Below are 24,437 nucleotides of genomic sequence, written 5' to 3' on the forward strand. Positions count from 1 at the left end.
GTCCATCAATTGTCACCACTGTGCCATGCCAAACGCAGCCACTGTGCCATCAAACGCAGCCACTGTGCCATCAATTATCGCCCCTGTGCCATGCCAAACGCAGCCACTGTGCCATCAAACGCAGCCACTGTGCCATCAATTGTCGCCACTGTGCCATCAATTGTCACCACTGTGCCCATCAATTGTTACCACTGTGCCCATCAATTGTCACTAGAGGTGCACCGAAATGGAAATTTCAGAACCGAAACGAAAACCGAAATAAAAAAAAATGTCAGGCCGAAACCGAAAATGACTTTTCTTTTTTTTTAAATAATTGTATGTTAAAACATACACTCACTGTGCCCCCAATTGCCGCCTCACTGTGCCCCCAATTGCCGCCTCACTGTGCCCCCAATTGCCGCCTCACTGTCCCCCAATTGCCGCCTCACTCTGCCCCCAATTGCCGCCTCTTGTTTCTTTTTCTTTTTTTCTTACTTTATCACTTTTTTTTGTAGCTTGTCGTTTTACTTTTTTTATTTTTGTATAATTTTCTTATTTTTAGTATTATTTTTCTTATTCTTTACTTTTTAATTACTTATTTTATTAATTTAATTTAATTATTATTTCTTATTTTTTTTTACACTTAACTTTATTGCTGTCACACAGAAGAAAATAATTCCCTGTGTGATAGCAATTGGAGGTGACAGGTTCTCTTTATTAACCCTGTCACCTCCAAAAACAGGAGTGCATTGGCGGCAGGAACAGGAGCCAGACTAGGCAGTCGGGGGGAGGAGGAGGAGGGACAGAGTCCCGAAGATAGAGCCAGACGGAGGGAGGTATGTGGGGGGGACCGGGAGGACGGATGGCTGCTAGAAAAGAAAGCAACTCACCGCCGCCCGTATGGTGAAACTGTCTCTGCTCTCCTCGCACACAGCCCCGCCTCCTCCTAACCCCCGTGCTGTGATAGACATGCTGTGATAGACACGCTGTGATAGAACTCAGCATTAGACCCGCATTTTTATCACAGCGTGGTTAGGAGTAGGCGGGGCTGTGTGCGAGCAGAGCGGAGACAATTTCAGTATGTGTTTTACCGATCTGCACCACTAGTATTATCGGCAATTTTTAAGCTGTTTCAGCATGTCCCCAAAACAGCTGTTTTCGGCCGATATGTATCGGCCACCGATATATCGGAGCATCCCTAATTGTCACCACTGTGCCATGCCAAACACACCAACTGTGCCATCAATTGTCGCCACTGTGCCCTGTAACATGCTGCCAGATTGCCCCCCACCCGGCACTTACCTTTCTGGGGTCAGCCATCCTCCTTCCACCGTCCCTCGATGTCTTCTCCCGCCCTCGATGACGCTTCAGCCAATCAGGTGTTACCGGTAACCAGAACCGGTGAACCCTGATTTTATATATATATAGATAGATAGATAGATAGATAGATAGATAGATAGATAGATAGATAGATAGATAGATAGAATTTATTTATTTTTCTATTTTATTTTTTTTATTTTTATTTGAATTTCAGCTTTAACAGCATAACATCTGTACTCATTACACTTTATTTTAAAAAATAAAACAATTTTCCATAAAATTTATGCCAGTTCTCTCAAACGAAAATTCTCTTTCCGCAACAAATTATAATAATTGTTAGCGTTTGTCGGTATGACAGATTACATAATCAAATAAAAAACAAGTCAATTAAGTAAAATCCAACACATTGAAAAATAATAGAATTAATAAACCACAACAAATTAATTCAAGCCAACCCGGCGAGAGAGAGAGAGAGCGGTAAACATATTCAGCAAATGCGAACGGCGATAGCTCAGCTCAACCCATAGTTGCGGCCGCAATCGCTGAAACTCAACACAGCTGTTTCTACATAAGAATAAATAAATAAGCGAAACTATAAATGAATTAGTTCAAGGAAAGTAATCAAACAAATTCAACAGAACCTGGCGGCACCTGGTCTTATGTACAGTGCGCATAATTTTCTGCATCAATGTTTACTTGTTGTCGGGGTAAAATAATTGCAGCCAGATGTATTGTGCAAATTGAATTTGGTTTAAACATCTGGGCTTAGTTGAGTCAACATGATAAGACTAAATAGCAATAAAACAAACCGGCAACTTGAACGTGAAACATTATATAATTTTTTTTTTAAATGAGAGCGGGGGTGGGGGTTTGGAGCGTACTTTTAAAGAATACTTTGATGTTAACCTCTTACAGACTGGGCAACCCGTATACAATGGCAGGGTGGGTGTACCTTAACTCCCTGCCACCATACATATGCGTCCGTGGGCCTTCAAAGTTCTGTGCTGGGAGCTCATTCGCTGATCGAGCTGTCACTGAGGTGCCAGCGGGTTGGGATCCCTCTCATGTGACCATTGTGACAGCCAATCACAGCTGTCTCTACTTCTCTGTATTAAGACGTGTGACAGAAGACTCCAATTCTCACAACCATCCCCGTTTGAACGCATTGTCCTGGAGGGTCGCCATAGACGGGGACTGATTACAGACATCTACCAGATCCTGAATGCGTATGACTTGCCAGGGCGGGGGAAACACGCCTATATGTTGAGGTGGGAGAGGGAGCTGGGGGAGGAACTCCCAGTGGAGGCCTGGCAGGCTGTTTGGAGACAGGCGGCTAAATCCTCCATGTGCACCCTACACAAAGAAAATTCATATAAGATGCTTTTTTTTTGGTACCGGATCCCGGATATCCTTTACAAAATTTACCCCTCCACCTATGATCGATGTTGGCGCTGCCTTCAAGATAGAGGCTCTCTTTTCCCCTTATTGCCCCGTTCTGGCAATCTACGCAACAGCTTCTCACCCGTCTCTTCGGGACGTCAATTCCCCTGACCCCTAAACTGTTCCTGCTAGGTATCTCTCAGCCTAAACTCGCTAAGCCTTACAAAAAACTGCTCCGGCATATTTTGACGGCAGCTAGGTGCCTGATAGCCCTTAATTGGAAAAAATCCACACCCCCGTCTCAGGAAGCACTATACGCCAGGGTTAAAGACGTGGAGCTGGTGGAGAGGATGACTGCCAGGATACACAACAGCCTAGACGCCCATGATGAGGTCTGGGAGGAGTGGCATCGGCGGGAGGACACGCCAGGATAGAAGAACATGTTAACCAGAGAGTTCCCAAGAGATAGAAGAACCAGTTACCCAGAGAGTTCCCAAGAGATAGAAGAACCTGTTACCTAGAGAGTTCCTAAGAGATAGAAGAACCAGGCTGTTACCCAGAGAGTTACCAAGAGATAGAAGAACCTGTTATCCAGAGAGTTCCCAAGAGATAGAAGAACCTGTTATCCAGAGAGTTCCCAAGAGATAGACAAACCTGTTACCCAGAGAGTTCCCAAGAGATAGAAGAACCCGTTACCCAGAGAGTTCCCAAGAGATAGAAGAACCCGTTACCCAGAGAGTTCCCAAGAGATAGAAGAACCTGTTCTCCAGAGAGTTCCCAAGAGATAGAAGAACCAGCCAGGCTGTTACCCAGAGAGTTCCCAAGAGATAGAAGAACCAGGCTGTTACCCAGATAGTTCCCAAGAGATAGAAGAACCCGTTACCCAGAGAGTTCCCAAGAGATAGAAGAACCTGTTACCCAGAGAGTTCCCAAGAGATAGAAGAACCTGTTACCCAGAGAGTTCCCAATAGATAGAAGAACCTGTTTGGGGTTTATCTTTCTAGCATCTGCCAAAAACGAAATAATTAGTTCTGAGTGGTCAGACCCTTTAATTGGCAATCAGCAGAAGTTAGTTTGGTGCTCGTTGCAGGAAATCTAGTTTTATGACCGACCATAAAGCTAATAAAATGGCTGATTCATGCAGGCTAACTTTCTGGCTGCAGGCTGTTCACTCAGAAACTTCCCTACCAGGTATCTGATGAAGTATGGTTGCATGGTAGAAACTGCTGGATGGACTAAACTTGTCACAGAGCCCGGTTGGTCATTTAAGCCCCATAAACATGAACGGACTTCCGTAAAACTTAATTAACTGCAAATTAGAGTTCTTTTTATCAGGCACTGTGTCATTCTGTTGGCGCATAATATCTGCCTAAAGCACCATAGTACTTGACAAGTGGACTCTATAGCTGCTGAACCGTCGGACTATGCTTTACCCTTGTAATTATCCATAGCGGCACAACTGTCTTTGCTATGAGTAGACACCGATGTCCACACAACTCTGGGGAAAAACTGTTATGTAGGTCGTTATATGTTTAATGTAATTACTTGCTGGGAAATTATGTACTGTTCAGGGTTATATGGAGCATGAGGCATTAAACATTTCAGGAGGAGCTGTGATTATTGCAAAAAGCCTATTAGCATCGGATAATATAATTCGACCTCTTAATAAGGCTATAAAGCAAAAATCGGTCACATGTAAATTAAAAGGAGTAGAACACGGGATCTGGCGAGAAACAAGAGAGTCTCAGTTATATTAGTGAAGAGGAGGCCAGTGTTCCTGCTGCTACCATGAAGACCAGGAGGCACCAGGAAAAGCCATTTTTATTTTTAAAGTCAATTAAGTGTTTGTTTTTTTGGTTTAGAGTGGAAAGAGTAGACAGAATTTAAGTCCATGTATGACCAGCTTTGTTCAGGTACTTAAAGCGGAGTTTTAGGCCTCGTACACACGACCGAACATGTCCGCTGAAACTGGTCCGCGGACCAGTTTCCGCGGACATGTTCGGTCGTGTGTAGGGCCGACCGGACAATTTTCCGGCCTAGCGGACAGGTTGAGAAACATGTCCGCTGGAAAGCTGTCCGTCGGACATGTCCGCTGGTCAGTACGACTCATCGGACATGTCCGCTGGCCCGAAATCCCACGCATGCGTCAAAGTGATTCGACGCATGCGTGGAAGCATTGGACTTCCGGGTTCGCGCACGTCGCCGCGTCATCGTCGCCGTCACGTCGCCGCCACGTCACCGCGTATTCTGTCCGCGGGGAATTTGGTCTGATGGTGTGTACACACATCAGACCAAATGATCCCAGCAGACATGTCCGATGAAAACGCTCCGTGGACCGTTTTCATCAGACATGTCTGCTCGTCTGTACGAGGCCTCACACAATTTTTGAACTTGCTGCTGATCACATTGCCATTTTTTCAAAGCTTATCACCTTTTTTTGGGTACGTCATATCCGGCTGTACATTGGCTCTTGGGATATAAGTGTCATCAACCCCAGGAGTCAATGGCCAGCCTCCACAATGTGAGCGCGAGATCGAGAGGCGCATGCTGGGTAGTCAGCAGCACTGTATTCTGGAAGGAGCTACGAGCCGATTTCAGAATCCAACACTGAAGATGGGAGCACGCTTGCTCAGGAGGTAGAGTCATTTGCAGATCTAACAAAAAATACTTAATTTACTATATGTGCCTGAATGTATTATATAAGATGCGACCATCGCGGGGGGTATTTTTTTTTTATTTGTTTATTTTTTTTAAGGCTGAAACTCTGCTTTAAAGTTATGTTAAAGCTTCAGCTTTTTTTTAATTACCAAACATGTCCTTACCTGCTCTGTGCAGAGGTTTTGTACAAAGCAACCCCGATCTTCTTCTTTTTGGGTTCCCCCACTGGCGCTCCTGGCCCCTCCCCCTTGACTAGTGCCCCCATTGGCAAGCTACTTACTATGGGGGGCACTGCTCACTCTTGAGCCCTGCTCTATGCAGCCATAAGACAAATAGAGCCGTGGCTTGGCCCCACCACCTGCTCTCTCCTCATTGGCTCACTGGCTGTGATTGACAATGGTGGGAGCCAATGGCTCCTGCTGCTGTGTCAGCCAATGAAGAGAGAGGCTCCTGTGCACATCACTGGATCAAGAGAGATCTCATGTGAGTATTGGGGGGGCTTGGGGGGAGAAACACACAAGATTTTTTACCGTCTTTCATAGAATGCATGAAGGTAAAAAATCTTCAACCTTTACAACCACTTTAAGTGCTTGCATTTAAAAAAGCACATTTAGCAATATGTTAATAAATACAAAGTGGTAGTAATTTATATCTATCTCTTATAGCTGCCTAGACTTTAGCTTTAGAAAAAAAAAATCTAGGTTTCATGGTGTTATCATCATATCTTCGTTGACACCGCTGGTGGCACAAATTCACATCATCTTGCTTTTTGTTGCTGCCATTTGCCCTAAGCACTGCAATTGAAGCCCCGCTGTTTCGGTTACTTTTCTCTTCTTCACCTTCTGGAGTGCACCACTTTTAAACATAATCGCTAAAATTTCTGTTCTTTGCATCTTAAAAAGAACTAAAAGGCGTTTTTGGGATATTTTCAGCACTCTGTAGGATTTGCTATTATACCCAGAAAGTAGATAGAACAAAAAAAATGTGATAAGGTGGGAGCACAAAGAGCTATGTCAGGCTTTTTGTATAAAATGGAAGGATGCAATAGAATCTGTCCTATTCTGGGTCGCACGCCTCTTGACCCACCGACACCTTTCTCTACAGCTCTGTAATACATACAACCTTTCCCCAGCACTCAGCCCTGTTTGGCAGAAAAAGAATCCTAATTAAAAACCTGTTTCTAATATTTTAATAAAATCGGAGGTCTCAGAAGGCAATCGTTTGGGAATATATGAGAAAGCCACATGCAGGATCAAAGTGGCTCTGTAAAGTGTGTTGGTTGGCCTAATCTGAAGAAGCCATCACTGGGGATACATATAGTATTGAAGAAAATGAGAGCAAACTAACCTGGAGGTCAACTCCATACCTTCCTTAAAACGTATCTAAAGACACAATCTTTTTATTTAAACTTTTTGGTAGTGTAGAAAATTGTTAAACTCCTGCCATGTGTCTTTTTCTTTGTGTGTCCCATTGGGGAGATTTATCTACATTTCCTGACCCAGGGACAGAACAGATAATGAACGGAACTCGTCAATGGTTTGCCCTCTATTCACACTGTGTTTAAATTGGATAGCTTCATAAATGTGTGGTGCTACCCCTGAGGAGTCGCTGAATTGTTTGGGTCCCTTTGCCGTCACTCCAATGATGACTAGCCCCTGTACCTAGACTTGAGAACACTGACACACCTGTTAACAGTTTGAAATGGGCTTCATTAACGCAAAAAAGTCCTGTAAAAAAAGGATGGGTTTGACAAAAAATCTATGAAAGTAATGTAGCACCCTCTAGATGTGTGCTAGATGTAGATAGGTTTGTTGTTAGTGTAGGCAACATTTTGTTTTAGCTCAGGGCTAAGCCTGAGCTATGAATCTGGGTCAGGGTTCAGTTACTCGGGGCTGGGTGACTCATCCTAGCAGCTTCTCTGGTTCCTCGGGACATTGGAGAATGTTCCAGACTTAGTGGGTGAAAGTTAGGAGGAGTTGCTTGGAATATTTATGAGGTCCTTAGCCAATCCCCAGTAAATAGCTTGCAGGGGGCAGGCCACCTCATAAATAGGCATGAGTCATGCCGTTGGGGGGGGGGGGAAAGGGGGAAGATGGCGATGGAGTGCTGAGCAGGCTGTTGGTGGCCCTTAAGTGTGCTTCCTAGTCTGAGGGGGGTGACCTCGGGCCTGGGGCTCAGGTGCTGAAAGATTCCTACCAAAACACACAGAGGAAGCTCTTCCTGGAGACATGGGAGCAAGGAGAGCAGACAGCAGGAGAAGGACAACACATCTAGGAGATCTCCTGAGGGTCAGCCGTGTGGCCTGTTGAGTGTCAGTCTGGAGGACTGTGGGGAGAAGTTAGCATGGAGAGCTAGTGAAAGGGGCAGCTGCAGCCAGGTGGGTTGGCAGTGCCTGAAGAGGTGATGGTGGGATCGGTAGCCACAGGACTGATGCAAGTGGGACACTGAAATTCTGCTACACACCTAAGAGGCCTCGGGTTCCTGCCTGTAATGAGCCTTTGCTGCACCTGACTAAGTGACTGTCAGGCTTTCAAAGTGTTCCAGCTAGTTTCTGAAAGCAAGTGTGTGCTGGAGAGAAGAAGAAAAGCTGTATATATAGAGGCTGTATATAGGAATAGTTGTCCCTGAAGTTGTTGTTGAAGTCAAATGTGCATCCCATACCCGCTTATCCCTATCCAAATTTTTACCCTCGATAAATAACAAAAAAACAAAGTCACAAACTGTTCTTTGACTCAAGAGTGCCTGTGAAAATTTGGTGTGCCCGGCTGTGCAGGGTGGGAGATCTCAGATTACTTGCGGCTCCTTAGGGGGTGCGCTACAGTAATACCAGCTTTAGGATTAGGCACAACAATAAGGTTCAACAAAGTAAGTAAGATGACATATCTTCAGAATAAAGGCCCTTCCAATTCCACTGGCCAGTGGGAGTAAATAACAGTAAAGCTGTCCTGCGGGTGTTGGGGCCCTGATGTAGTGGTGGAGTTCTCAAGAGCCCTCCCACCAATAGCAAGTCTTGAGATTTACAGCAGTCCCTCGGTGGCCAGCAAATGGGTCCCCCCTCTCATGCCAGTACCAGAAGCTGTAACAGGAAACCAAAAGCCCCTGGATCTGTTGCAGACTTTTTTTTTTGGAACACTCCCGCAATCCCTGTGTAACACAGTTGCAGTCTCTCTGGAACACTCCGGGAAAACTGGAAGATTCACAGCTGCATGTGGCAGACAGAAGCTCTCAGCACAGCATTAAGTAGTAACTGCAGCCACATGGTCCTGGGCTCTCAGCAGCACAGTCTCTGGCAGTAGCAACACAGCACAGCTCTGGGTTCTTGGCAGACTCTGGGTTCTTGGCAGACTCTGGGTTCTTGGCAGACTTAGCAAGCAGCCTTGTGTGCACCACAGTCTTTCTCCTACAGCAGTAGGTAGTTTTTTAGGGCAGCAGCACATGGTAACCACATATGGTCCATCAGCTGTCAGCCTCTCCCAGCAGCAGCATTTGCAGTAGACCTCTGTCGCAGGATCTCAGGCTAACAGTAGCATGGACACCAGGATCCCCCAGTTCTGACACCCTACCTGGGTAAAAAAGGGGACATACTCCTCAGCTGTGGCAGCAACGATTCAAGTTCTTCTTTCCTCCTGCACTGTTCTTAAGGCACGGAGCAAAAAAAGTCTGACTTTAGCCCTCCTGGGGTGCTCTTGAAGGAGCTTAGCTGGTGCAACAAATGTAAACCCTATCTGTGCTATGGTTGGCCAACGGGAAATATGGGAAAGAACTGTATGGCCTGGCTCACCATCCTAAAATTAAGGTGCTAAACCTCTTGTGTGATGGATTTGTAATGGACATGATGGCATATAAATATTTTGGGCCAGATCCACAAAGAACTTACGCCGGCGTATCTATTGATACACCGCGTAAGTTCTACGATGCCCCGTCGTATCTTTGTTTTGTATCCACAAAACAAGATACGACTGAATGTGGGCTCGATCCGACTGACGTACGTCTTAGTACGCCGCCGGATCTTAGGTGCATATTTACGCTGGCCGCTAGGTGGCGCTTCAGTTGATTTCCGCGTAGAGTATGCAAATTAGCTTGATACGCCGATCCTCAAATGTACGTCCGCCCGGCGCATTTTTTTTTACGCCGTTTATGTAGGGCTTTTTTCGGCGTAATGTTACCCCTGGGTCTATGAGGCGTACGCAATGTTAAGTATGGACGTCGGGACAGCGTAGAATTTTCCGTCGTTTACGTTGTTTGCCTAAAACGTTCGCGAATAGGGCTTTGCGTAAATTACGTTCACGTCGAAAGCATTGACTATTTGCGATGTGATTTCCGTAACTTACGGCGCAAATTCTTTATGGAAACGGAAACTACGCTCTAAGTTACGGCGGCGTAGTGTATCTGAGATACGCTACGCCTGCCTAAAGATAGGCAGATCTTTGTGGATCTGGCCCTTTGTGTTTAAGTACTTCTTTTGAGAGATCTTTATAGATTATTTTCTTGACCATACTGTAAAGAGGCCATGTCAGTCTCTTGAAAAATCCTACCTGATGTTCACTTCAAGAGAAGAGCTCTTATACTCATTTCACCAGTGGCCAGTGTCTCCTAATCAGCTATAATGAAGTGTCGGATATGTCCCCCCGCTGTGAGCTGTGGTTCCATCCTGTGACCCCTATGTTCCGTTGTGTCCTGTACTCTCATGTAGGGGTCGGAAAATTAGGCCACAGCACATGGCAGGGAACACAGGCACCCGACACTCCTGATATTGTTGAGTGCCATAGAGTAAGTTGAGTGCCATAGAGTCTTCCAGAGGCTGTAGCAGTGAAACAGAAGGGATGTAGGAAACACAGACCACTTGAGCTGCCGTTGAGTATTAGAGCTCTTCAATTGCTCAGGTAGCATTTTTGAAGGGACTAAGAGGGTCTCTTAAAGCTGGAATTAGGATGCTGAGCTTGACAAAGGATCAAATATCCAAATAATTGCTGGAATGTGGCAGCTAATTCCCCATGGGGCCCCAGTAGGGTCCCTGAGAAATTCACCATGTACAGAGTAAAATGGTGAGAGCTCCAATCTGTAGAGGGTGATTCAGATATAAATCTTTGTCACAACCGAAGGGTTTTGGCCAACACATTTCTGGGGCACAAATCCCCCTTCATTGGGGGTTAGTATGATTGTGCTGGATACTGGACAGGTAGTTACTCCTAGGTTTTTATTTGTTGTGATCTATGGTTGGAGGCTCCCCTAGTGAGTTGTCAGGCCTGAAAAATGTTGACTGTCAACCCTTGATCAAACTACATAATTTTTCTCAGAGCTTTTGGATGTCTACACAAGGGGAGACATTTACAGGTACATACCATGCATACCATCAGGGGCGTTGCTGGGTGGCAAAAAGGCCAGGTAGTGGTGGAGGGTTTTATTTTTGGCTGGGCGGTGGTGTTGTGTGGCGGGGGGTAAGCTCAATTGTTGGTTGCTGCCTGGCTTACTAGTGCCCATCAATGCTGACCACTAAACTCACCTGTCTGACACTGACCAACCTAACATACATACACTGACCTACCTACCTGACATACATACACTGGCATACCTACCTGACCTACATACACTGACCTACCTACCTGACATACATACACTGGCTTACCTACCTGACCTACATACACTGACCTACCTACCTGACATACATACACTGGCATACCTACCTGACCTACATACACTGACCTACCTACCTGACATACATACACTGGCATACCTACCTGACATACATACACTGACCTACCTACCTGACATACATACACAGACCTGTGTTTTTATGAAAATGCTCAATGTGTACCAGCTACCAAAGTTTTGTAAAATGATGTACCGGGCGATGTTCGCCTAGGATGTGTGTTTGTTGTATTGTCTGTTTTGTATGTACAAAGATTTCAAAATAAAAATGTACCTTTAAAAAAAAAAATACATACACAGACCTACCTACCTGACATACATACACTGACCTACCTACCTGACATACATACACTGACGGTAGTGACATACATACACTAACGGATGTGACATACATACACTGACCTACCTGACATACATACACTGACCTACCTGACATACATACACTGACCTACCTGACCAGGAGACAGACCTTATGTGTCCTGCAGCAGCTCAGCCATGGTGTGCGGTGTGCCCATCATCACAGCAGGCAGCCAGAGGAGGAGAGGAGAGCCGCTCGCCCGAGCGCTGAGCGGGGAGCGGGTATCTCACAGACAGTGATGTGGTGCGGCGACCGCATTGTAGTTGCCGCCTTCCAGAGCCTGCAGCGCCTATGATGGACATAACATGTTCCACAGTCCCTGGCATTGGACCAGTCGGATGTCCATCATAGGCGCTGCAGGCTCTAGAAGGCAGACCTGCTATGTCACTCGGCCGCACTCGGGATCAGATCGGTCCCTGCTCGGCAGGCTCGGAGCTAACAATAGATTGGTACATGCCTGAGACCCAGGGGTTTTCGGGGACCCATTCTGGGCTCCAGCCCCCCCAGTCCCCCCCCTCCCGACGCCACTGCATACCATGGATCAAATACATATGCAAGCTTATGGAAAGATTTTTGTTGACATGAATGGCAAAAGGGTCTCTTTAACAAACTGCAACAATGTGAATCCAACTGAATGTGTTGGCACTTTTTCCCTACAGGATGTCAGAGCTGTATGACACACAGATTCAATAACTAATAAATGTTCTTTGGTTTTCCAGATGCATTCATTAAGACTGCTAAGCCAAAACCAACCCTCGCAGATCTTTTCCAGCATGAGCGATAACTATAGACCGGTCCAGCCCCTCAACAACCGCTGCATCCGAACCAATATCAACTTTAGTTTACAAGGGAGAGACTGTCCAAACAACAGAGCACAGAAAGTACAGTATAAAGGTAAGATTCGTTAGCACAAGGATATGACCAATCATGATGTACTGCAAATCCAGGGACCAGCAAAAACAATTGTACTTATTCTAAATGCAGCAAAGTCTTTAGCCTCTGCCAGTCTAATGAGGACCTCTAAGGCCAAAGATAGATGACATCCGCCTGAAGTTCTCCAATTCTCCACTGTGCCCGTTCGGTGAGAATACTGCTCCGGTATTGGCTTTGGTTACTCTCTGTGGACCCTGGTAAAGGTGGCTGGTCCCTTAGTGGCGACAGCTTCCCTTCTACCTCCGACCACGACAGGTTCTCCGGCCGGCAGAACTGTCACTTTTGCTTGGACTGCAAGCCGCAATGCCAACCCTGCGCTGCCCTCTTAGTTCTAGATAGGCCCTCAGACAGCCTAGCAGGTTGTAGGTGCTCCCAGCAGGCCAAGGGATTGAAGAAAACCCCTGCCCATTGGCTGGGACACCCACATACCCATAACCCGACCTTGGGTTGCCCTTCTCGTATCTAGTCCCACCAAGTACCCGGCCACCTAGAGGTAGAAGAGGAAAGTGCAACAAGGCCAAACTTAGGGAGAAATCAATAGATCCCTATCAATCAACCAAGATAACTACTCTTGGCAAGTTAATTTGTGAGGAGCTCCCTGACTAAACTCCAGGGCGCTCCGCGCGTTACTCGCAATCTGAGGTATTACAGTACCTAATAGTAGTAAGTTCCAGTCAACTGGACTTGTTCTTTTATGGTGACAGTGGCCCAGATTCTCAAAGGGCTTACGACGGCGCAACGCCATGTACGCCGTCGTAAGTCCTAATCTGGGCCGTCATATCTATGCGACTGATTCTTAGAATCAGTTACGCATAGATATTCATTAGATCCGAAAGGCGTAAGGCTCTTACGCTGTCGGATCTTAAATGCATTTTTTTTTTCGCCGCTAGGTGTCGCCTCCGTCGTTTTCCCTGTCGAGTATGCAAATTAGCTAGATACGCGAATTCCCGAACGTACGCGCGGTCGACGCAGTGAAGTTACAACGTTCACGTTAGGTTTGCGCGGCGTAAAGTTGCCCCTGCTATATGAAGGGCAACCAATGTTAAGTATGGCCGTCGTTCCCGCGTCGAAATTTAAAAATTGACGTTGTTTGCATAAGTCGTCCGTGAATGGGGCTGGACGCCATTTACGTTCACGTCAAAACCAATGACGTCCTTGCGACGTCATTTGGAGCAATGCACCCTGGGATATTTTCCGGACGGCGCATGCGCAGTACGTTCGGCGCGGGAATGAGCTTAATTTAAATGCTCCACGCCCCCTACCCGGCTAATTTGAATTAGGCGGGCTTGCGCCGGGTGATTTACGCTACGCCGCCGCAACTTTATAGGCAAGTGCTTTGTGAATAAAGCACTTGCCTGTAAAACTTGTGGCGGCGTAACGTAAATGACATACGTTACGCCGCCGCAGAGATACGCCAGATCTACGAGAATCTGGCCCAATGTTTCCCAACTAGAGATGGTATTTGGTGTCCTCTGAACTCATCTCTAACCCGACCTCCGAACTGGTCTGGAGTTTGCCTAGAGGAGGGCCGGAGTCAGCTGCTAGAGTTTGCTAAATGCTAAGACCAGGGGGGAGGCACAGGATCTGTAGGAGGACTTTTGTTCTCTTCTCTGCTGCCGACTGCTGAGATGGGGGGCAGAGACGAGCCTCTCCATGGCTGCCTAATCTTCAGGCCTAAAATGTTTTTTTTTAAACATGCGCGCAAAAACGCAAAAACAGCTCTGGCAGCGAACAGACTAAAAAAGGACCCGAGATGCTCTTTTGATTATATAAAAATACATTTAAAAGGCAGATACAGTTGGTTTAATGTACTAAGCATGTTCCAGTAATGATAATATAACCTTACTTATTAATAGATGACTTTGATTGCTTCCCATTTATGCTGATATTATAAGAGCAGCTGTATTGTGGTGGATTGTGCGCGTCCAGGGAATGGGGTCATGTTGTACCACTGCCATTACGCTTTTATTAGTGCGGAGGGCTATTGATATAATGTGTTTTGGTTCCTTGTCAGACAATAATATAAGGCTCAGCGAATGTAATTCTCTGAGGCTCAGAAAGGAACATAATGAAGCAAAAGCTTTTGTTCCGTTCCATGCCAATCTCATTTATGCTTTGATGGAAAAAAACAAAAAACGACTGGGAATTGGTGTATTAGCAATATGAATGCGTTTCCTCTTTTAGCAGTTATGACAAGCGCTCGCTGTGCATCTTTTCTAATGCTGAAAACAGAACTACTTTAAATAAAAAAATAAAGTTTGAGGTTATGTAGCGGTACCCCCATAGGAGATGCTGAAGGTTGTGGCCCACCTGTCACCCTGCCAAGCCCGGCATTCACTTCCCAGTCACTTTTGAGACAATGAACGGTCCATGAGGTTGTTTTGTATTTTTATTGAGGGATTTGAACTTGGATAGGGATGGGAATATATGGGATGCCCAGTAGAACAAGCAATTGATTGATTGTATATCAATCAGATGGGACAACTGTATACACTTGGCTTACTCCAGTCTCCTCCAGCCCATCACTTGCTTGCAGACTGTTAGGCCTCGTACACACGGACGGACTGTCCGCTGAAAACGGTCCGCCGGACCGTTTTCAGCGGACATGTCCGCCCGGAGATTTCTGTCTGATGGTTGTACACACCATCAGACAGAAATCCGCGCGTACACGATACGCGGTGACGTGGCCACGCCGTCGCCGCGACGATGACGCGGCGACGTGCGCGGCCCCGGAAGTTCAAAGCTTCCACGCATGCGTCGAATCACTTTGACGCATGCGAGGGATGGCGGCCGATCAGACATGTCCGGTGAGTCTGTACAGACGACCGAACATGTCCGACGGACAGGCTTCCAGCGGACATGTTTCTTAGCATGCTAAGAAATTTTTGTCCGCTGGAAAACGGTCGGCTGGACAAATGTCCGCTGGAAACCTGTCCGCTGGAAACCTGTCCGGTCGGCCGTACACACGACCGAACATGTCTGCTGAAACTGGTCACCGGTTGTGTGTACGGGGCCTTACTCTCTGGCCTCGTACACACGATAGGTTAGGATCTGTGTTTGCAATAAGACAGTACAGCAGTACAGACTGTTCAGCAGGTGCCTGGGCCCCTCTTTGAACTGATGGGGCCCAGGCCCAGTACAGGAGGGCTGGCTGTATTGCCTTATCAGGGCCAGTGCTACCCCCATATCAACGGCCCTGCCCATACAGGAGGGCCAGTGCTACCCTCTTACCAGCGGCCCTGCCTATACAGGAGGGCCAGTGCTACCCCCTTATTAGCGGCCCTGCTCATACAGGAGGGCCAGTGCTACTCCCTTATCAGCAGTCTTGCCCATACAGGAGGGCCAGTGCTACCCCCTTATCAGCGGCCCTGCTCATACAGGAGGGCCAGTGCTACTCCCTTATCAGCAGCCCTGCCCATACAGGAGGGCCAGTGCTAACCCCTTATCAGCGGCCCTGCCCATACAGGAGGGCCAGTGCTACCCCCTTATCAGCGGCCCTGCCCATACAGGAGGGCCAGTGCTACCCCCTTATCAGCGGCCCTGCCCATACAGGAGGGCAAGTGCTACCCCCTTATCAGCGGCCCTGCCCATACAGGAGGGCCAGTGCTACCCCCTTATCAGCGGCCCTGCCCATACAAGAGGGCCAGTGCTACCCCCTTATCAGCGGCCCTGCCCATACAGGAGGGCCAGTGCTACCCCCTTATCAGCGGGCCCTGCCCATACAGGAGGGCCAGTGCTACCCCCTTATCAGCGGCCCTGCCCATACAGGAGGGCAAGTGCTACCCCCTTATCAGCGGCCCTGCATATTGGAACTGGCAGGTAAAACAGCTTCTATAAATGTGAGTATTTATCTGTTTGCCTGATGTCAGCTTCAAAAATTACTAACAGACAAAGACTGGGTTAATTCGAAGCAGTTTCCACAGCTGCAGATCAATATTGACCAATGTGCTATTCATCTTATAACTTATGGCTTCTTTCAACCCGCCTTGTTTTACAAATAGCAGAATATAAATCATGATTGACTTTGTCATTTTGTATTTTCCTTCCTAGTGAATGAATGGCTTCTAAAGTGAACCTATTAGTCAAACCCACCAAGAAGAGTCACCAAGTCGCCCGTCGGCCTGGATTGACATACTTTGCACCAAGCTCCATCCACGTCCTTGGACATGTACTTCATTAACAGCACCCATCATGTGCAGTTTGGCGGCAAAAAAAAATAAAAAAAAAAATGAAAAAGCAGAAAAAAAAAGAAAGAAAAGCAAAACTTAATAAACGTTTCAAAAAACGTCCATAAAACCTCAAGGGATGAGGCAAACGCGCTACGGTTTATGACAATTTACAACCAACGCAGACGAAGACTTGACTGCCTTTGTACATACAGATGGCTTTCTTTCTATAAAAAAAAAAAAAACATTTGCTTTGGACACTTTTGAAGTGCATCCATAACCTCATTCCACAAATTTTTGGGAGTCCCCTTGACCTGCTTTATCATAACCGCATACGAAATATGAAAAAAACAAAAAAAGAAGAAGAGAGATGGGAGAGCGGACGTGAACGAAAAACAAAGACTGTTTCTAGGCTACGGTTGTTCAGGTTGCTTCCGAACAAGGCGAGATGACGAGTGATTATATGTATAATATATATATATTATTAAAGAGTATAAAGACATAAAATTATTTATTTCCTCTCCAATAGCTCCCTAAAAAAAAGGAAGACAAACATTTTTGTTATCCAGCTAAAATCATCATTGTTTTTTTTTTTTTTTTGTTCTGTTAACAGCTTTTTTTATGATTATTATTTTATGCTGCATTTTAGTCATTTTTATGTTCTGCACAGTTGTCTCCACCATCCGTAATCCAATCCGATGCTTCGTCTTTCTCAAGTTTTGTTTCCGAAAAAAATTGCACAGAGATTCTGGTTGCAGCTCCAGGAGGAATCCATTTCTATTTTTATTTATTTTTTCGACTGAGCTGTTTTATTCCCTCTTTCCCCCCCCCTTTTTTTTTTTCATTCCATTTCAAAATGAAAAAAAAAAGGTTGTCACCCTTTTCTAAAACTACTCATTAATTGTGTTTGGTTACTGTCAGCATCTTAATAAATGTTATTAAAGATCTTGTAATAACTAGAATGGTTTTATTATATGGGGATCCAGAAAACTTCCTATAAATAAGCTATGCCACTGGTGTATGTCTGGGCAAAACGTAGGGGCAGATTCACAAAAGAATTACGCCGGTGTATCTAGTGATACGCCGCGTAATTTTAAAGTTCCCGTGTCGTATCTTTGTTTTGTATCTACAAAACAAGATACGACGGCATCTCGGATCGATCCGACAGGCGTACGTCTTAGTACGCCGTCGGATCTTAGGTGCCTTTTTTCCGCCGGCCGCTAGGTGTCGTTTCCGTTGAATTCCGCATTGAGTATGCAAATTAGCTAGTTACGGCGATCCACGAACGTACGCCTGGCCGGCGCATTTTTTTACGTCGTTTGCGTTCGGCTTTTTCCGGTGTATAGTTATGGGTTGTTTTTCAGGGGTTGGGCTTGGTCCCTTAGTTCCAGTGAATGGAACTCTTAAGGCATCAGCATACCAAGACATTATGGACAATTTCATGCTCCCAACTTTGTGGGAACAGTTTGGGGACCGCCCCTTCCTGTTCCAACATGACTGCACACCAGTGCACAAAGCAAGGTCCATAAAGACATGGATGAGCGAGTTTGGGGTGGAGGAACATGACTGGCCTGCATAAAGTCCTGACCTCAGCCTGATAGAACACCTTTGAGATGAATGCGAGCAGGGACTGCGAGCCAGGCCTTCTCGTCAAACGTCAGTGCCTGACCTCACAAATGCACTTCTGGAAGAATGGTCAAACATTCCCATAGACACACTCCTAAACCTTGTGGACGGCCTTCCCAGAAGAGTTGAAGCTGTTATAGCTGCAAAGGGTGGGGCCAACTCAATATTGAACACTAAGGACTAAGACTGGGATGCCATTTAAGTATGTGTGTGTAAAGACAGGCGTCCCAATACTTTTGGTAATATAGTGTATGTGTACAGCCATTGTTGGGGCCCACTTGCCACGTTTGTGCAAAGAGGCTAACACACACTGATAACTAATCCTGTCTTTCATTGAATAAAGAGAATTTTGCTAAGACAGAAAGATATTTAGACTTACATTATTCAATTTTACTTTAGATTTACCAAAACCATATAAGGTCAAACCTAAACACTTTCAATTTGTATGCAATCAGGCAGGCCCTTGCACTACCGTGTTTCCCCGACCATAAGCCCGGGTCTATAATTAATAATTAATTTTGGCAACAAAAGACACATTAGGGCTTATTTTCGGGGTAGGTCTTACCATGTAATGTGCTGTCTTCCCCCCCAAATTCAAATGAGGATGAGGGGGCGTGTTTTATGTAAATGGGTGGTGACCCATGCGCATGCGCCGTCCGTGTACATATCCCAGTGTGCATTGCTCCAAAGTACGCCGCAAGGACGTATTGGTTTCGACGTGAACGTAAATTACGTCCAGCCCCATTCACGGACCACTTACGCAAACAACGTAAAAATTTCAAATTTCGACGCGGGAACGACGGCCCTACTTAACATTGACTAGGCCAGCTATTTGTTGGAATAACTTTACCCCGGAAAACGCCTTACGTAAACGGCGTATCTTTACTGCGACGGGCGCACGTACGTTCGTGAATCGGCGTATCTAGGCATTTGCATATTCTACGCCGAACTCAACGGAAGCGCCACCTAGCGGCCGGCGTAAATATTGCACCCTAAGATACGAAGGCGTAGGAGACTTACGCCGCTCGTATCTTAGCCAAATTTAAGCGTATCTGGTTTCCAGAATACGCTTAAATTTAGGACGGCGTAGATTCAGAGTTACGTCGGCGTATCTACTGATACGCCGGCGTAAACCTTTCTGAATCTAGCTACTGGTCTTATTTTCAGGGTAGGTCTTACTTTCGGGGAAACACAGTAAATAGTTGAAAGTAAATCTAAAGGAAATTGTAAAATGTATTGGTGGCAAATTGACAAGTACGGTATATAGACAGAGACATACAGTATTTTATATCTTAAAAAAAACAAACATGAAATAGGAATAGATAGATAGATAGATAGATAGATAGATAGATAGATAGATAGATAGATAGATAGATAGATAGATAGATAGATACAGAGCAGTTTTTATAATTGAGTATTTTAATAGCTCCGTATTACACACATACACTGTAACCTCATCTACAGCTGACCTAGATCTGTACCATCTTCTGACTCAGTTCTCGGTTTCCTTTACATCCTTACGACATGATCTAGTGGGACTACCAAACATGAAACAGATTCTCACATAAATCATATGGCTAATGGCAAATCAATAAAAGGCACGGCTGAGCAAGTATGACCCTTTAGTATTACTTACAGCTAACAGAAAACCCAGTTTTCCTCGAAAATTGACATAACATGTATAATTGCTACACAAGCTGTTCTGTGAGTTACTTTCATGTATTGATACACTGAAGTTGATGATATGATTACAGGAGGCAGAAGATTATTTTTGTAGGATCTACTTGAGTGCTCTGGAATGGACTATGTTACTATTTACAAAACAAAAGCAGGTAAGGATTTGCATTGGCATTCGCAAAAAGTATTATGCCACCGTGTTTCCCCAAAAATAAGCCTGGGTCTTATATTCATTTTGGCAACAAAAAAAACACAGTAGGGCTTATTTTCGGGGTAGGTCTTACCATGTAATGTGGCGTCTTATCCCCCCCCCCCCCTCTCTCTCCCTGCCTGTCAGGAATCCCCAGTGTGAACAGAGTTAAAATGCTTGTAAAATCCTATAAATCACTGTATTATAGTAGTATATAATGTACAATGTGTGTGTTTCTGTAATATAATTGTGCCAAATACCTTTGTTATAGCGCCGCTTTGCACCTCTGTGACCCGCCGGAGCTCTCTACCCCGCAATTTTATTACAGAAACACACACATTGTACATTATATTCTACTGTAACATAGTGGATTATAGGATTTTACATGTTTTTTAAACTAGGACTTATTTTCGGGGTAGGGCTTATATTGCAACCCTCTTGGAAAATAACGCTAGGTCTTATTTTCGGGGTAGGTCTTATTTTCCGGGGGGAAACCAGGTACGTGTATGTAGCTAATATGCAAGACACTACTTTATATCATTGACAGAATCTAGTACTGGTTAAGAAAAAAAGATGACTAAGGTCAGCAAAATCATTACAGTGCCCCTTCTCTCACACTTCCATCCTAAAAGTATAACCTCAACCAGTAAAGGAGGCAGAGTTATGGTGTGGTGCTGGAAATTAAGCTCCTCCTGTAAGGCTAATGCCGCATACACACGATCGGTTCGTCTGATGAAAACGGCCCGATGGACCGTTTTCATCGGACGAACCGATTGTGTGTGGCCCCCATCGTTTTTTTTTCCCATCGGTGAAAAAACGTATGCCCTGTACACACGATCTGTTCATCCGATGAAAACGGACCGATGGATTTTTTCATCAGATATCCGATGAAGCTGACTTTCATCAGTCTTGCCTACACACCATCAGTTAAAAAAACCATCGTGTCAGAACGCGGTGACGTAAAACACGACGACGTGCTGAGAAAAATTAAGTTCAATGCTTCCGAGCATGCGTCGACTTGATTCTGAGCATGCGTGGGTTTTTAACCGATGGACTTGCCCACAGACGATCGTTTTATTGTATCGTTTTTTTTATCTGAAAAAATCCATCGGTCCGTTTTCATCGGATGAACCAATCGTGTGTACAGGGCATAAGTGAACCTCACACAATGCTGGAGAAGGGGGTAGGGCTTAACTCACTGACCACAAATTATGTGGAAGAGCGGTGGCCTGAACCCTACTGGCCACCAATGCCAAGGAAAGGGTAAACTGAATTCCACTGACCACCAATGCCAAGGAAAGGGTAAACTGAATTCCACTGACCACCAATGCCAAGGAAGGGGTGATCTTAATCCTGCTAACCACCAGTGGCGGTTCGTCCATAGAGGGCGCTGGAGCGCCGCCCCCTCTGGCTCTCACCTCCACTGAGTGAAATAACATAGATTCATGCATTGCACGAATCTATGTTATTTTCGCCGCTGCCGCTGTTATTCAGATGCTCGGCGCTCAATGTCCGGCCATCTGAATAACGCCAGCTGGTTGGCTGTACGGAAATGTCTATCAAAGCCAACAGCTCTGATAGGCTTTCCCAATACAGCCCTCGGGTCCCGGAAGCTTATTCTCGGAGCGCACAGACTGTACGCCCCTTGAATAAGATGACAGGCGTCTCAGCCAATCAGGTTGGCCGGTTCTGGCTACCTGTAACCTGATTGGCTGAGACGCCTGTCAGTCATCGAGGGCGGGAGAAGACATCGTGGGACGTGGATGCCTGACTCCAGTAAAGGTAAGTGCCGGGCGGGGGGGGGGGGGGAGAACGCAATTTACAGGGCACAGTGGGGACAATTGGCACAGCGGCGACCGTTAAAGGGCACAGTGGCTGCGTTTAATGGCATGGCACAGTGGTGACAATGTATGGCACAGTGGTGACAATGCATGGCACAGTGGCTGCGTTTAATGGCATGGCACAGTGGTGACAATGTATGGCACAGTGGCTGCGTTTAATGGCATGGCACAGTGGTGACAATGGATGGCACAGTCACTGCGTTTAATGGCATGGCACAGTGGTGCAAATTGATGGCACAGTGACTGCATTTGATGGCATGGCACAGTGGTGCGAATTGATGGCACAGTGACTGCATTTGATGGCATGGCACAGTGACTGCGTTTAATGGCATGGCACAGTGGTGCGAATTGATGGCACAGTGGCTGCATTTGATGGCATGTAACAGTGGCTGCGTTTGGGCACAGTGCGTTTGGGCACAGTGAGACTGCAATTTTTTTTTCCTTTGCGCCCCCCCAAAAATTTTGAGCACCAGCCGCCACTGCTAACCACCAATGCCAAGGAAGGGGTGATCTGAATCCTGCTGACCACCAATGCCAAGGAAGGGGTAATCTTAATCCTGCTAACCACCATTGACAAGGAAGGGGTGATCTGAATCCTGCTGACCACCAATGACAAGGAAGGGGTAATCTTAATTCTGCTAACCACCAATGACAAGGAAGGGGTCCTGCCTGCCAGTCCCTATATACCAACGTCATTTGGAGCAATGCACACTGGGGGACGCGCTTCATTTAAATGAAACACGCCCCCTACCCGCCGAGTGACATAGGGGCTAGAACCAGAGAGCACAGACTTTACAATAACAACTCGAACAATACTCTTTTAAAACACACAATAGTTTCTATAAGTTCCATAAAGCAACCACTGTTATTATGTCGCAGTTTCGCAGCCTCCAATCTTACTGTATATTTATATTTTAGCACTTTTCTAGCACTTTAATTATGTAGAAGCGCTTTTATACATCACTTTGTGCTGATTTATAATGCCCGCCACCATCCCATGGGCTTGGATTGAAGGAGCTTTCCATCTTTATAACTCTCTTTCTATTATTTCCATTTCTTTTTACGAGGCTTTCTAACATAAGTGTGGTTGTTTTGCTTCATTTTATCACTATGTGTCTATGTTTATAGTTGATAAATGTATTATCGTTACTCCTTTGTGCTTATAGTACATCTCCCGCTGATGTGCGCTGGTGGAGAAGCGCTGGGTAATATTATTGTGCATTTCTGTGGAGGAACTGTTCTATATCACTTTGGCACAGCCTGTTCTATTGTGCCACGACTTATGAAATTTTCTTGAAAAACTCATTCTGACTTTGGGTGGCTCAAAAAAAAAAGGAAAATATAGACATTTGAAGGTAATAGATAAACCGTAAAAGGAGGGGGCTTTGTAAGTTGGCCACAACTGACCAACCAGAGACTCTGGCCCAGATTCACGTAGATGGGCGCAAAATTGTGCGGGCGTAACGTATCTCATTTAACCACTTCAGACCCGGAGGACGTCCTGGGACGTCCTCGGCTTTGTGCGGTGATTCTGTGCACCAGAAGAACGATCAAAGCGGCGCCGCTCGATCGTTTTTCTAGGCAGCGGGAGGGGACGTCCCCCGCCCCTCCCGCCGCCATCCGGTGCTTCTCCGGGCTCTCCCGTGCCATCGGGGGCCCGGAGAGCGAATCGGCCGGCGCTCGTTGGTGAACCATAGAGATGACTGGTGACCAGACGGTCACAGTCATCTCTATGACCGTCGGAGGACCGGGTGTGGCATTATGACGTCACGCCCGGTAACCGGAATTAAACAAAGCCGCTATCGCGGCTGTCGGCATGTAATCGGTGATTTTTTTTTCACCGATTTCATGCTTGTAAGCCTGTAGGAGAGATGTGGGGTCTTATTGACCCCACATCTCTCCATAAAGAGGACCTGTCATAGTGATTCCTATTACAAGGGATGTTTACATTCCTTGTAATAGGAATAAAAGTGATAAAAACAAAAAAAAAAAAAATTTTAAAACGCCCCTGTCCGGTCGCTTGCGTGCAGAAGCGAACGCGCATGCAAGTCCCGCCCACATATTTCATGCTTGTAAGCCTGTAGGAGAGATGTGGGGTCTTATTGACCCCACATCTCTCCATAAAGAGGACCTGTCATAGTGATTCCTATTACAAGGGATGTTTACATTCCTTGTAATAGGAATAAAAGTGATAAAAACAAAAAAAAAAAAAATTTTAAAACGCCCCTGTCCGGTCGCTTGCGTGCAGAAGCGAACGCGCATGCAAGTCCCGCCCACATATGTAAACACCGTTCAAACCCCACATGTGAGGTATCGTTGCGTGCGTTAGAGCGTGTGCAACAATTCTAGCACTAGACCTCCTCTGTAACTCAAAAATAGTAACCTGTAAAAAAAATTAAAGCATCGCCTATGGAGATTTTTAAGTACCAAAGTTTGGCGCCATTCCATGAGTGTGCGCAATTTTAAAGCGTGACATGTTAGGTATCTATTTACTCGGCGTAACATCGTCTTTCACATTATACAAAAAAATTGGGCTAACTTTACTGTTTTGTTATTTTTTAATTCATTAAACTGTTTTTTTCCCTAAAAAAAGGCGCTTGAAAAATTATTGCGCAAATACTGTGCGAGAAAAAAAGTTGCAATGACCGCCATTTTATTCC

General features: G+C 45.8%; 1 protein-coding gene across 1 annotated transcript in view; it reads left to right on the top strand.

Moving 5' to 3' along the window:
* CA10 (carbonic anhydrase 10) overlaps positions 1-16,950 on the top strand; it is a 181,191-nt gene extending 164,241 nt beyond the window's left edge. Inside the window, exons 8-9 of the mRNA XM_040330765.1 lie at positions 12,064-12,238; positions 16,328-16,950. Coding sequence (XP_040186699.1) covers positions 12,064-12,238; positions 16,328-16,350 — 198 coding nt within the window. The 3' untranslated portion in view covers positions 16,351-16,950. The remainder of the gene's footprint in view (positions 1-12,063; positions 12,239-16,327) is intronic.
* The last annotated feature ends 7,487 nt before the right edge of the window (positions 16,951-24,437 follow it).

This window comes from Rana temporaria, chromosome 12, assembly GCF_905171775.1.
Source record: "Rana temporaria chromosome 12, aRanTem1.1, whole genome shotgun sequence".
NCBI lineage: Eukaryota > Metazoa > Chordata > Amphibia > Anura > Ranidae > Rana > Rana temporaria.